We start from the raw sequence: 15,696 nt of genomic DNA on the forward strand, positions 1-15,696 counted from the left end.
AGGGGGGGATCAACGGATCAAAGGGAAGGGGGGAGACATCGGCGAGCTACCTGACTGCCTACCTTCGTGGTTGGCCATTTTCAGCAATTCACGCTCAGCTCGTAATGCTAGCTCATCTCTTCTCTCGCTCAGTGTTACGTAATAACAAGGGTGGACCGTTAAATTTGCGGGCCCTGGACTAAAAATGTTTGCGGCCTATCCAATTAACCCAAGTTTGGGTGTATCAGATGCATTTTGCAGGGGAATTGGAAAATGTAATTTTTCTTAAATATTTAATTTCAATTGTTTTTACTTTTTTGACCGCGAAGGAGCCTTTTTGATTGAACGGGGCCCTTGGCTGCAGCCCCTAAAGACCATGCCTAAATTTGCCCCTGCGTAATGATAGTTAAAAGGTATAACACAATCTGCATTATTATATTTATATGGAAAGAAAAGCTAAGCAGAATTTGCTTTGAACGAATCATCTTGGCCACTAAGCTCGGAGGATCACTCGCGGGAAAGACGCGCTCTTTGGAATTTTGCATAAGGCAGTAGGAAACTAGGAATAGAGGCTCCAACAGACTTCTCACTCTGAAGTCCAAACAATAGCGCTCCTAGCGGCGGAAAAACTTCGTTGATCAACCATCGAACGACCTCCCTTTAAAGGAACTATAAACCTCGTTTACACATTTTGCATTATCACACAAACACCGCTAGCTAACTTGGTGCTAGGTGTAACTCTCGGGTTAGGACGGCGAGGTATCTAATTTTCGCTCAAGGCCAACTTGCCAAGGATAATGAACATTAAATGTATATACAACTCCAACTTCAGTGAAATACCGTTACATTATTAACTCGGATATATGAAACACAAATGCGTTTTGACTTGAATTGATGGCGATCAATGTAACCTGGTATTCATTCGACAAAACAAATAGAGATAGTCAAGTACTCAGCAGCTGAAGCCATTTAAGAAATTGTAGATCTTTCGACGAGAGAGAGAGGGGGAGTGTCGTGCAACCCAGGGCCCGGGTTCGGGCTTTTCTTCCGGGTTTCTCCCTGAAAACGTATAGTTCTCTTCCGTAATAACAGACTATATTGAGGCCCGAAACTACAGGCCCGGCCAGGGGATGTAAAACCTCTTCCAATTACTGGGCCCGTGTTTCATCAGAAAACCTACAGTTATTATTTTGAGCTAATTAAAGATCAAGATTGCTCGTATCGCTCATAAGAAGCTTTAAGAAGAAAGAGGTGGCCCATCTCACTCAATAAGAGCTAATTAAAGAGAGGTGGCCCATCTCACTCAATAAGAGCTAATTAAAGAGGTGGCCCATCTCGCTCAATAAGAGCTAATTAAAGAGGTGGCCCATCTCGCTCAATAAGAGCTAATTAAAGAGGTGGCCCATCTCGCTCAATAAGAGCTAATTAAAGAGGGGGATCATCTCGCTCATTAAAATTTAATTAAATAGGTAGCTCATATCATTCATTAATAGCTAATTAAAGATATGTTGCTCATCTCGTTCATTAATAGCTAATTAAAGAGGTTGCTCATATCATTCATTAATAGCTAATTAAAGATGTTGCTCATCTCGTTCATTAGTAGCCAATTAAAGAGGTTGCTCATCTCGCTCATTAAGAGCTAATTATAGAGGTAGCTCAGTACCGCCTCAAACCGCGCAAAACTCGCTCGTAATTGAGCGGAGAGTGCCCAAGTACCGCCTGTCGTCTAATCTATGTAGGCCGTTCTTTCATTCGGAAGAAAAATGTATCCGGGCAGTGTGAACTTGACTTTAGCACTCATTGGCCGCGTAGGCCATATACCGGCTTTCTGAAATACACGTAATAGCGCGAGGGAATTCTTTGGGGATCCGTCCGGCGAATATTTGGCCCCGGGCCGTTTTTGGTTCGGTGGCGGCGCTGTGACGCCGACTTCGGGAATAGCCTCTCGCTCGTACGTACGAGGGATGGAACCAAAAAAAACATATTTGGGAATACGCGACGATCGTACGATGTTTCGCTATATTGACTACGAGTGGGAAAAAATCGTCGGAGAAGACCTGTTTCTTTGGAGGCGCTGCTTTATAAAAATACCACTTAATAAACCGCGCCGAAGTAAATTTATACAACTTTGTTGGATGGAGTGTGCCACGGGCGATGCTGTTTTTCAAACAGGAATTTAATGTCAAACGCCAGAGAGTCACTCGCCAGCAATTCCAAACAAAAAACACACTAAACCTTATCGTTTCACGTCCATGGATGGCTAAAAATAGCTATAGAGTTGTACCACCCCATATCTTCTCATAGACATTAATACGGTTAAAGGATATGATCGCGTATGGGTTTAAAAAAAACAAATAATTAATCAGAGTTTATTGAGCGTATTTAGACTTTAAATGGTATAGTTTTGAGCATGATTAAGTCAGATTTATCTTCCACCCGGTATAGATTCGCAAAAATAGAGATAACTGTTATACAGCTTATCTGTTTAGTTAAATATGTAAACATATATGGGAAACATAATTCATTTATCGGTTAATTTACTCTAATTATGGATCATTGAATGCTATACAATAATTTTACCTCGTTGATTTTGTAATAATATTGCTATATTTTGAAATATGATCTCTTAACATAAGTTACCTGAGCTATATGAAAATCGTAATTATGCTTCTGTTTGGGGTTAAGGCAACCAAAATGAACCAACTTAAGCCGAATTTTTAAAACTAAAGAGTAGCGCGTGAAAGTACTCCGAGAGTGACAAAAATAAAATTTTAATAACTACCGAGATTTCGACGGTGCTCACGCAATTCGCGCGTGCCAAGAATATTCTAATAATCTTCTGACGTAAGAGCGACATTTTAACAAATTGGCTCAGACCACAAGCAATTTTTAAAATTAACTATTCGAATTCCTAAAATTACCCTTTAAAATTTATACTCGAATTCAATTGCTTCAACTAATTTTTGATTAATACTAAAATATGTTAAGTTTACAGGAGTTCTGCCGTGAATTACAAGATTTATTTCGTTATTGACTATTTGACATTTCGGCATTTAGTAGTTTCATCGTGCTGATTGCTACCTTGACATTAAACTTCTATTGTACATTTTGTTCTTAAAAAAAGGATTATTTATCGCTGTGGTGCACAGAGTGTTATAGCATTAGCCTATAACTTTGTTTCATAAGTGTATCAGTTAGACGAAAGAATTACTAATAACTATATGTGGAATTATCTTAATCTGACGTCGTACGCAAAAAAAGCCCTTCTAGGGAGAAAAATGCGCAACTTAAATACCAAATTGCCAGTGTACCACATTCCGGCTCACTATGACGTAAAGGTGAAACGCGCAAAATAGCCCTAAAGATGGTCACACTATTTCTTGAATCGCCAAATTTCTAAAAATTTTATTAGTCATAACAGGCAGTTCAAACGACTTCAACTGGATTTTAAGGTCCAGTAGACCGTGACTATAGTTTGAGGTTCACCAAAAATGTGTGGTCATTCTAGAAATGGTTATCAGTAAAAATTACGCAGCGTAAGATAGGGAACCGACACACTTACACGAACGGTAATTATAAACTTATGGTAATAATTCACTCCTCCCCAAAAATATGTAAATTATCACGATTAAAAAATAAACGTTTTCGTAATTATACGTTCGGGTTGGGAGAGATTGTAAAATGAATTGTTCAAATAGCGTAATGGAGCCAACTAATAGAATTTACGAATAAAATTACGAAACGAGTGACGTATCCTTTGAATATTCCACGAGAAAGGAGCGCTCAAGCTAACACGACATCGGGCGAACAATATTTGGCCGTGCCCGCAGCGACAGGCAAACCGGTAAAGTGAGATTGAAATGAAGGAATTCACGGGCTACGAAACTCGTAACCTCCCGCTTGTCAACGATTTTACAAATTGTCAGGTTTTTTTCTCCAACTTATTAGAAGGGGGTAAAAACGGGTCATTAAAATCCCATAAAATAGGCGGCAACAAAATTGTTTGACCCGGGTCTCCCGAAGTAGTTGAATACATTTTTAATTAACATCCTTTATAAATTTAATGTGGCCATTCACGCGCCCCAGTTGCCAAAATACTTCTCGCTTTCTCCAACCGCGATACCGTAAGTTTATAATTATATCTGCAGATAAGTGAGTCAGTTCCCTATCTCCCGAGTATGAAAAATTTACTAAGACTGACCACACATTTTTGGAGGACTACAAACGTAGTCTTTCTTAGCCTCGTCGTCATTGTGTGCCCGGTGTTGCGGTTCTTCTATTTCCGGATAACAATGGCGTCATCTGAACCGATAAAATATTTCTTATAAATCAGAAATCAGATTATATGCATTTACGTTCCGATATTATTATATATATATAATATCGGCGGTAATAATGGACGATATATCGGCCGATATTAAACAAAGTTAACTATCATAACAGCTTGGATTAAGAATATATTCTTAATCCAACATAACCATAGCGTATATGATAAAATCATTATAAAAGACGGTTCAGTACACTGTCATACCATTTTATTCTAATTTTTCATGAAAAAAATTTTGCAAGAGCATATCCGAATATGTGTCTTTCCATTTTACGTGATACATATTTTCTATCACAAATAAAATATCGTTGTTTTTTATTTGTTTACTTTTTAACCCCCTGTCTAAAACAAGGTATGATCTAGCGTCTGAAGTCTGGCGTACGTGGCGCGGCCAATCAAATAATATATTATCAATAGTTAGTTAATCGATATTTTTTATTTTTAAATGTTTTTCTGAAAATATTTTTCTAATACCGGTATCGGCCAATATCAGAAAAATAGGCCGATATATCGGTGCATCCCTAGATATTATCAGATCGGTTGAAACGAGTCAAAATGCCAACACATTAGTGTAAACCCGAAACTAATCTAAATTCATTGTAAACCGAAATGATTTGAAAAGGAAAAAAATCCTCGCCCTTCCCGAAAATATATAATAATAATAATCAGCTAGGCTAATACACAACGCACCACCTTAGGCCCAGTCATCTAACGACTTTAATAGCTGAACAAAGTCGTTCAGCTAAATGAATCTGATGATTTTAATTAAAACAGATCAGTTCAGATCAGTAATGAATCAGATACCATTGGAGATCTGATTACGTCAGATGGCCGTTAAAAGCACTAGAGAGCCGGGCAGTATTTTGCTCGCTAGAGGAGCTGATTACCATGGGCTGTGCTCCCCAATTGATTGGGGAAAGTATCTCCATAGAGTATCTAGATTCTAGAGTTCCAAAAAATCGCCATACTCTTATCGTATCAAAATAATGCGTTGCACCGCGTATCGAAAAGTAAATTTGCTCTTACTAAAAGTAGATAAGTGGAAGAAAGTCTTGAATTGACTCGAGAACACGGGACTCAAAGACCCAATAGAATTGCTGGAAACTCGCTTCTTTTTTATAAAGAAAATGGGTTTTACTAGAGATTGCAATGCAAGAATTATTGGCTTATTTGATAATACCAAATAAGCGATTACCGTAATTTAAAATATAATTTTTTTAAAAATAACTGTTAAGCCAGTGGCGTAGCTAGCATGGGTGACACCCAGGGCGGATATCATGGTGTGCTACTTACTAGACTAAGTTTTTATTGTTTTCACGGTTGGGTGTCACCCCCAAATAACGCCCAAACGGGTGGCACCCGTGGCGGACCACCCCCCCCCCCCCCCCTAGCTACGCCACTGCGTTAAGCCAGACTACTGATTGGGTCTGATAAAATATTTGCCCTGTAATATTGGAAACAAGCGTACAAAACGTCTTTATATGTCGTACAATTTGCAAAATTGGTGAAACGATACCGTGTACTAGATATATGAAAGCATCTGGTATTTCATGTACAGAAACTTTTGCAAGAAGCACGACAAAATTATCCCATATAACCAAAATAAACTTTCATTGTCACTCTATCACCTAGGAGCAACAAACACACTAGCCTCTTACAAGACGAACGCAGCTAGCCTTTAAACACGCTAACGCAGTGTTGTGTACAACTTTCATTAGACGGGCCTTTTCGCTGAACGTTTTACGGAAAGGCGCAAGAAAATTTCAGTATTTTCCCCTTCCGACACCTTTCTAACCAATGAAAACTGTACGCCAGAAAATGCACGACGTTTGACGGATCGCGTTCTTCTTGTGTGAGGGTGCTGTGTTTGTTGCTCCTAGCTATCACGAATCGAAGATAACTGAGGACTCACCGGTTGCTGTTCTTCCAGCGTTGAGATGAGAAAATGGCTGCAAGAGACCCCACAAATCACTGTTAGACGCGATGGCTGCCTCTAGCAGGGAAGCGGACACCACCGTTTTCCCGTCGGATGGCAACGACTGTAGCACTATTTCTTCCAGGAGGTTTTCTATCGCCGCTGTCAAGTAGACGGCCGCGTATTCCTGCACGAAATTTCCAATGCGAACGTCGCACATCCACCGATGAAATCGACCAACCTAGCGGGATGCGTTGTTTACTGGTTAATTACTTCTACACAGTCAAGAATGTATTCATTTCTACCATAAATTGCTGAAGTGCGACTCAAAGAAGGTTTAACTTTTAAGCCAATGAGGAGGAACATTGGCTAAAAACACTTTTCATTCTACGAAACAGTAGAACCAGCGAAGGAAACGACTTGTAATTCTTAGAACAATAACCGTACAAGTACGAAATTTCTTAATTATCATTAACAAAGGTGTGCAATATTAATATTTCACTCATTTTTGTTCAATCGAAAAGATGCGTATTAATATTTTTCAAAATTTAATATGCCCCTAAGCCTTGTCAATAAAAATGACCAAGTTTTAAAAAGTCATCGAACAAAATAGCACGTTACCATCGTTACGACGATGAAGCCCCGCGCGTAGGTCAAACTACCTAACGCAAGAGACCTTCCGTCTATTGGTAGTCTACCCTTGGGTCACGGTAGAAATGAATACGGAGGACTTTAACTTCTTTAAGCGGACTTACCGATAAGTGTAATCCGGCTCGAACGCTTTTGCTTTGCCTGGGAACATCTCCGGAAACCACCGTGTAAATGGCGGCGGCCCGGTGGCAAGCTTTGATGGAACTATCGGCCAAAGACGGCGAGAAAACGACCCGGATGGCGCCGCTGACTTCCTGTTTGGAGCACATTCCCAAACTCTTGGAGAACCTTTGCGCCTCTCGAGCTAAACGTACTAGTGGTCTTTGTAAAAGGTACGTCAGCCTCGGAACTGTCTCCATTGATACCCGACCCAGATTTTCTTTCAGACGTCCGCCTTGCAACACTCGAAGAATATCTCTGTTCGACCACGGCGCGTGTTGTAGCTCCACTAGTCTATATCGCGTAAAATGCAAACGATATAAATGGACGCAAAAACCCCGTTGCAAAGATGTTTACCCGTAAGAGATTTACCCTGCTACCATTTCAGTGATTGATTTGTGACGCATGGCCAGTTATCACCGAGGTGCTGACCACTTAAGGTTTATCTGTACACAGATTACGTAATCAGGGGCTACCCCAAAAATACTCGTATTACTATAAGAGTACGCGCTGTATGTAGAAGTTACCCGGAGTACACGAAAGGTACGCTGATTAGGTAAAGATTATCTGGACTGCACGAAAAGTACGCGGAGTCCGCCTAAATTTCCAAGAGTACAAGAAGAGTATGCAGAGTACACAATGATTTCCCGTAGTTATCGTAGTACGTAATGAGTATGCGGGATACTTAAGACAGATTACGTAGATTACTCTGATATTACATACTCTTTACGGGAAGCGTGTACACCGATTACGCGGAGTGATCCAGTCCTTGGTCATCACTTACCGAGCAAGCACTGAAAGGTTGGAGGAAAATCGCTTACCTGAGTCCAACTGTCTCTGCTAACCTATTGTGACTGTCGATCCAAACAAATTCGTCGGCACTCGTGACATTGGTGTTAATCGTGTCCATACTCGAGTGCCTCATCAGCCTTCTGGCGACCCCGGCTTCGGTCACAATATCACTGGCGCCACTAGCGGACGAGTACGTTGAAGTTGAGTAACTCGTTCGAAAGCTGTGATTATTGTGTCTTCAAAAAGAAAATAAAGAAATTGAGTTAGGGGGTCTTTAGCGACCTCACAGTGAAGCCAACAAATATAAGTCATATTATTTAAGAAACATATTTTTCACGTAATGCCACGGATTATAAAAATTAACCACAAAGAATATACGTGAATTATCTCGAAAATTACGTATATTTTTATATTGAAGTACTTAAATAGTCACAGAATCATTTGAGACATTCAACAAAAATTTCAGGTCGCTCATCCCCTTCCGAATACGTACAACGTTGTAGCAGATCTAACGAATTTAATTTTACATTTTCAAGCCCTATTTCCGAAATTCAAACGTTTTTTTTGTCCCGTAAATTTTATTTTCTCGCGATCGTAAGTCCCCTCAAACTCGCGTATTATAAATTTAAATCTCGAATATTTCTTACAAGGAGGTGTTTATCTCCAATTTTGTTCAAACTCGGGTGGTAAGTAAACCTTCATGAAACTTGAAAATCCCTAAAAGGGTGGACAATAATGGGCTTTCATTTTGCCATGGCAACCAAAAATGTTTTTCACAACTTAAAAACTGAGTACTCGTATTTACCCAATATATGTATATTTTCTCATATTTACCAAAATTGACGTATATTGGTCCAAATGTACCAGATTTAGCCATGATCTGAATTATGTATCTAATTGATGAACCTTTTTTAATTTTTCGAAAAATATAGTTAGTTAAAATCTTCGATTTTCCCATGTTAATTTTCATAGAGAAAATAAGTTTTTAAGTTGTGAAAAACATTTTTGGTTGGCATGGCAAAATTAAAGCCTATTCTTGTCCACCCTTTTATGGATTTTCAAGTTACATAAAGGTCTACTTACCACCCGAGTTTGAACCAAATCGGAGATAACCACCTCGGGTAGTCTCCTTGTTAGTCTACTGGGGGAATGTTTTTTTTTTTTCATTTCGCTCAGATCTTATTACGTTCATTGAAATCGTTTTACATTTGCTATGCTTACGACAATAGCAAGCACTTCGCCTAATTAGGCCAAGCGCTCACTGCTCTTCGTAACGTCTACGTACTAGCTTCCACAAGCCTTTGCTTCGTAACGGAGACAATGCCTTGTGGAAACGGAGAGCCAGTGGGCGCCTAGCCTAAGAAAGCTTCGCAAACGCTTCAACAATAAACTGAACTAGGAAGTGTAATGATAATTTAAGATTATACCTGGAAGATGAGAGTTGTTCAATGGCTTGTCTGAGATCTTCAACTCCCCCGGCGCCTTCGAACGAAAGCAAAGCGTCATCTTTCGACGTGCCTGATCTATGGTGACTAACGTTGGAGAAACAAGATGGTTTTCTGGATGAGCTTGACGACCTTCGAGTGGATTTTGGCACTGACGTATGACTCCCTTGAATGGACACTAATTTGTCGTCCTCCGGAACTGACTTGAGAGGCGTTCCTCTACCCGCTGAAGATTTGGTACGTTCCTCAGACTGAAAATAAAGTCGTTGTCAATTTGTGTTGCATTTTCGACGAAACCTTTGAAAAGCTACGGTCACACGAGGGCGAAAACGCTTCAAGATTGCGATTTTCTTCGTAAATCCTGGTTTATAACGAAAGCTATAAAGTCAGTGTTCTAAAGCAGCTAACTGTTGAGCACTCTTCGCGCTGTTTCACGAACCAGCACCCACGAATCAGTTTGACTCTTCCAAAGTACTATTTATTCGAACCATTATTTTGGCCAAAAATATTGGTTAGCTCAGTTCACACGCTGACCAAAAGGGCGTTGCATGACGAAAAACATTCTTCACAATTCTTAAACAAATTCTTATAATAATATCAATTTACATTAATAAAGGTGCGAAAGATTTAATGAAATGGATGTGTACGAAAATCTACAAATTAAACATTGGCAGGTAAGCCTCAGTCAGAAAAACAGTCGTTCATCTAAACGTGGCCAAAACGTTTTCGAGTTTGCGTGCTAAATACGCTGTTTATAGGCTTTCTAAATGCAGACGGAGTAACTCGATTTACGCTTCAAGTTAGCCAACAATATTTTGCAAAAATGTTGGCAGGTGTGAATACGCAATACGGTGAAGAATTTTCGAATGGTTTTAAGTACCGTGTGACCGTGGCTAGAGTATCGTACTTGATGGTGCGAATGGCTTTCTCTGGAAGGGTGAACCAAGGAAGAATCGACCCTACACGAAGTATAGCCGTGGTCGTGATATAGTTCGTAGTCGTGGCAATTGATAACACCTGATCTGGAGCTGTCAGCGATCAAAGATGATTGGTTTCTGTAGGTAGCATTCGAGGACGTCGTCTGATTGACGGGCGAAAGTGACACGCACGACGAATGCGTTTCGCTCATACTGGCGTGTCCGGAAGACCTAAAACGTTTCCAAATTTATTGTCAAGTCACTCGTCACAGATTTAAGAAGCGCAACAATCATTTCACAAAATTAAACCTAAATTAAAACTAAATTTATAACTCATTAAATAATAATTATCGCTTCGTGGTATAATAGTTCCATCGACAGGCAAAGAAATAGAGCCGTTTTATTTTGGAGCATTCATTTTATCATAAGTCTATAATTATGTTCCGTACGTCTGACAGTTAATTGAAATAAATACTGATCGCTATCTTTTAAGTGACATAGAATTAACGTCATGCATACCCAAATAAAGAAAAGCCTCCCTAGCAGAGAGCACGTTTTAGGCCAAATGACTGGGTATTAAGTTCACCAACATTTTGGGTCATTCTAGAAAAGCCTCTTAGTAAAACCAACTTATTTCTACTTAGGGTGAAGGACTATGTTCGGACGACTTTTCGCGTTGCTAGTAATCCCCCTGATGCCCGAAGAGTTAGCTCCTTCGGTCTAAAGAAATCATATCAGTGGAATCTCATTGGTTCCCTATAACTGACGTCTCCCAGCGCGATTGAAGATCACGCGTGTGACGTTTTTACTTCCCCCCTCGTTCGTACCAGAGGAAAATTCGCTGCCAGTGGATCGTCTCAACATAGTCCTGAAGTATAAATAAAACATTCTAGGCAAACTCGAACCACGCGCGAGATAGGGTACTGACACGCTTATGTGAAATGTAATTATAAATTTATGTTGATACTTCTTTCTTAAGAGATATATGTAGTATATTTATAATTCTTATAGTATCTAATCTTACACGTGGTTTTTTTCCCTAATTTTCGGGTTTTTTTCGAACAAAGCTGTTTTAACAACTCGGGTAATTTTCCTAAAATATAAAATTTTGAAGACAAGCTATAATGGGAAGTCCGACCTTATAATATCAAGTATGCAATCAAGTACCTAAGAATATTGGAAAGTTAGTCTAATTACTATTTTTACTGGTCAACGCTCTTTCAAACAGACTATCGCAATCTATTTAAATCTTGTGACTAAAAAGCGGGCGAATTTTCGATACAAAGTATAATAATCAGCTAGGCTAATACCCAAGGCACCACCTTAGGCCTAAGTCATCTATCGACTTTTAATGCCTTTAAACCGGTGGCGTAGGAGGGTGGTGGCCAGCCCTTCAACTTAAGCCACGCGAGTCAACAGCTTCCTCACTAACTATTACCGTTAACCTAGAAAGTTTTTATGCGAGGGTGATAACTATTTTCGTGGTACCCGAATGAATCCCTTCTCAGATATATAGACTATTTATTACACAGAAACCATTTCTTTGAAATGAAAATAAACCTTGTTTATTGTTTTGATTGTACCGCTAAGAAGGGACAGATATGTTATTAAAATGGTTGTGAAATCTCTGTGACTTTATAAAACTTTAAAACAATTTGTGTTGTAGTCAAATCTCCATGGAAAAGGTCAGAGACGGTCTAATCATGAACGGTCTGCTTATCCAAGAGCTATACTACGGCCAAAGGTGGTAAACATAAAGAGTTTATTAGTTACCTGTTTTCATCGCTAGACGATCCACCGTAGCAAGTATCTATCCGTTTGACGACTTTGACGTGACTATTCCCGACTTCTTCGGCACTCAAGATGTGCGGGAAACTCAAGATATTCCTCCGCCTGGATTTCAAGCGGCCATTCATTCTTCGGCGACAAATAACTGGGTCGCCGTCCGAAGAGCTTTTGCTCAGCGAACCACAGTCGGTGTTCGACGCCGAATCTCGGTAAGGAGACAGGTTTCCGTCGGGTAAGACGCCTTCGTCTTCTTCTTCGTCGATGACCAGACGCTCCCACAAGAAATCCCGCACTTCTTCGACCGCCGCTGGTGGACTGACGCTCGATTTGGCGCCAACCACAGATCGGACAGGACTCCCTCAAAAATCAAAGTTTCAAAAATTAAAAATTTCGGAAAATTCAACTAACCAATTCTCTCCTAGATGTAATTACTTCTAAAATCCAGCGATATTGTTAAGTATTAAGAGTGGCTTATTGTGATTTATATATTTAAGCTTTGCTTGTTACGACACTGGGGACAAAACTGACTGCTAAGACTAAACTGTAACCAGGAAGAAAATTGTCTCAAGGAATTAGACTCTCTTCCTGGAGCTAAACTGTCTTGAAGAATACATTTGCTTCAGAGACTAAACTGTGTCCAAAACGTATAATAATAATAATTAGGAGAAGCATAGTTAATATAAACCTTTAACGTAAGTAAATAGAGGGTTACAATTGGTCTCAGATTTTGGTCAGGGGCTTGAACTTCAATAAGCGTTTAAGAAAACCGTTTCAGGAATTCGCTAGGAACTATTAATAGGCCAGTTCAGTGCTACCTACTATTTATATGATCCTTGCCACTTGGGCTAAAAAGTTGCCTGAAATAAGGGCTTGTTTTCACGATGGAAAAAGAGCCGTGACGCAAAAAAATGCCTTAGGCCTAAGTCTTAGCCTTGGTTTCCACTAGCGCGAAACGGCGGGTTATTCAACTTTGGACCATACGCACATTTTGACAAGCGTAAAGAAAAATGCATTATGCGTGTGCTAGGGCAAATCCAACATCGTTAAGCTTGGTTTCCACCAACGCGCGTAAGAGCGCGTCATAATGTTAATTTTTTGTCGCGCATAAGAACATTTGCACGTTTCAAGCTTAAGATTCAACTAACGTGCGTAACGGTGCGTCACTCAACTTTGAGGCGTACAAATGTTTTAACGAGCGTAAAGAAAAATGCATTATATGACGCGCTAGTGGAAACCCAGCATCGGGAACGGCGCATCACTTAACTTTGGGGCGTACCAACGTTTCGACGAACGTAAAGAAAAATGCATTATACGACGCGGCCGTGGTAGTGGAAACCAAGCATTAGATTCAAATAGCGCGTAACGGCACATCACTCTACTTTGGGGCGTACCAACGTTTCGACGAACGTAAAGAAAAATGCATTATACGACGCGGCCGTGGTAGTGGAAACCAAGCATTAGATTCAAATAGCGCGTAACGGCACATCACTCTACTTTGGGGCGTACCAACGTTTCGACGAACGTAAAGAAAAATGCATTATACGACGCGGCCGTGGTAGTGGAAACCAAGCATTAGATTCAAATAGCGCGTAACGGCACATCACTCTACTTTGGGGCGTACCAACGTTTCGACGAACGTAAAGAAAAATGCATTATACGACGCGGCCGTGGTAGTGGAAACCAAGCATTAGATTCAAATAGCGCGTAACGGCACATCACTCTACTTTGGGGCGTACCAACGTTTCGACGAACGTAAAGAAAAATGTATTATACGACGCGGCCGTGGTAGTGGAAACCAAGCATTAGATTCAAATAGCGGGTAACGGCACATCACTCTACTTTGGGGCGAACAAACGTTTTGACAAGCGTAAAGAAAGATGCATTCTGAAGCGCTAGTGGAAACCAAGTAAAAGATTCGACTAGCGCGTAACGGCACATCACTCTATTTTGGGGCGAGCAAACGTTTTTACGCGCTTAATGAAAAATACATTACTACCCGAGCAAGTGGAAACTAAGCTTAATGTTTGGTTTCCACTAGCGCCCGTAATCTGGCATTTCTTTATCACGTACGCGAGCTAGTGGAAAGATGCTTTAAGCGATAGCGGTGATTGCATCAATTGGTGGACGCGTACTCTCTTATTCGATATCTCACCTCGAATGTTCGTGGAAATCCCTAGTGGCCTGGACGAAGTGGAGAAGAGGCCGGGTGAGCTCTTCGCGTGGGACAGCGTGTCACGAGGTAGTTTCGGCGATTGTTTAGTGTGTCCTGTGCCACTGGCTGACGAAGTGGCCGCGGTAGTCTTGTGCTGAGGAGACGCGACGCATTCTCTGGCGAACGAAGACGCGCACTTGGTGACGACGGCCGGAATGGCGGAGGAGATGGGCGAAGGGGTTTTCGACTGTTTGACGTTTTTGGGCGACGGGTTGGAGGACGCTTTGGCCGTGTTTTCGCAAGACACTGACGACTGCTTGTGCGCCGCGTTTAAGGGCGTGTGTCCGTGGCAAATGTCTTTCGCAGACCCGATTTTATTCGAAGAATTTATCATTATCGTATCGCGACTCGAACTTTTCACCAACGAAGGAGCTGAACCACTCCAGTCCTTTGTCACGGGAGATCTGCGGGAAAAAGAAAATGATTTTGAGTAAAATTAGCGGTGGAATCGTCTGGGGTAGGCAACAAATTGAATAAATATGCCTGTAGTTCACTTCCCAAAATTACTCTAGGATGGGGCCCTAAAATGAATTTCGTGGGTGTGCCCCAGAGACAATTACGCCACTGGAAGCGAACCAATTGATTTGGAAGTTGTTAACAAAGATATGAACGACGTTCGATGGTGAACCAACAAATTGCTCGTTTTCAACGCTATAAGGTTGAAGTTAAGGGGAACCGTCGGTAGTAATCTCTGCTCTATACGAAATTGGACGCGAGAAACCTTATCGTAATGTACCGGAGTGCAGATTTCTCTGAGTTTGAATTTGGGGATTTGACATTAAGGGAGGGTTTTATAATAAATTTTTAATAATAAAGTGCTTAGAGTGTTCTAAAGGTCTTTATGCGGTTCTGTCCTTTACCCGTTTAACGTCACGCGTATTAAGGGATTACATTCCCTGATCTGGGAGGCACCGTCACCATTGAAAGCAAATTGCGGTACCTGCAGGAAGATCCTTTAACGGGTCCACAGTTTCCACCGAGTGGACCCTCGCGGGTTTGGCTGGAGGCCATGGGCGCGTGGTGGGGGGCGTTGTCCCCGTTGCAGTTCCTCTCCTTGCGCGTGTTAGGGGTGGCGCGGTTCAGGTCGCCAAGTCGCCTCGGCTTCGGCCGGATGATGTCGGCTCCGTGACACAGCAAAGGGTGCAAGTATTGGTCGGCATCTTGGAATTCAGGGACTGCTGGAATCGCCGACATGACCAGGCCAAAACCGCAGATGCATCAATTTATTCCTCGCTTTAAAAAGAACCGCTTCCGACGAACCCTGCCGACACAAACTGAAATTAGCTTCGTTTCTGTGGACGACGAAATTTATACATTCGTTAAGTATAGACTTTGTTTCGCGTCAAAACGAGGAGACATCCCGAGGTGTTTCTTCCCGATTATTCTCCAACTCGGGGGTTAAGTAGACCTTCATGTACCTTGAAAGCTCCTGATTTTCCCATGCTATTTTACGTTGATAAAGTTTAAATTTGATTTGTGAAAAACATTTTTGGTTGCCATGGCAAAACGAA

The 15,696-nt window shown here is 41.1% G+C and overlaps 1 protein-coding gene across 1 annotated transcript in view; it reads right to left on the reverse strand.

Moving 5' to 3' along the window:
- LOC149934410 (ankyrin repeat and BTB/POZ domain-containing protein 2) overlaps window positions 1-15,379 on the reverse strand; it is a 28,081-nt gene extending 12,702 nt beyond the window's left edge. The window contains exons 1-8 of the mRNA XM_090153450.1: window positions 15,126-15,379; window positions 14,126-14,589; window positions 11,959-12,331; window positions 10,176-10,416; window positions 9,251-9,519; window positions 7,877-8,059; window positions 6,977-7,325; window positions 6,219-6,462 (exon numbers count right to left, since the gene is read on the reverse strand). Of these exons, the coding sequence (XP_090009576.1) occupies window positions 6,219-6,462; window positions 6,977-7,325; window positions 7,877-8,059; window positions 9,251-9,519; window positions 10,176-10,416; window positions 11,959-12,331; window positions 14,126-14,589; window positions 15,126-15,379 (2,377 nt within the window). The remainder of the gene's footprint in view (window positions 1-6,218; window positions 6,463-6,976; window positions 7,326-7,876; window positions 8,060-9,250; window positions 9,520-10,175; window positions 10,417-11,958; window positions 12,332-14,125; window positions 14,590-15,125) is intronic.
- Window positions 15,380-15,696: the final 317 nt, after the last annotated feature.

Source organism: Leiobunum rupestre, chromosome 7, assembly GCF_980474605.1.
Source record: "Leiobunum rupestre chromosome 7, qqLeiRupe1.1.hap1, whole genome shotgun sequence".
Taxonomy (NCBI): Eukaryota; Metazoa; Arthropoda; class Arachnida; order Opiliones; family Sclerosomatidae; genus Leiobunum; species Leiobunum rupestre.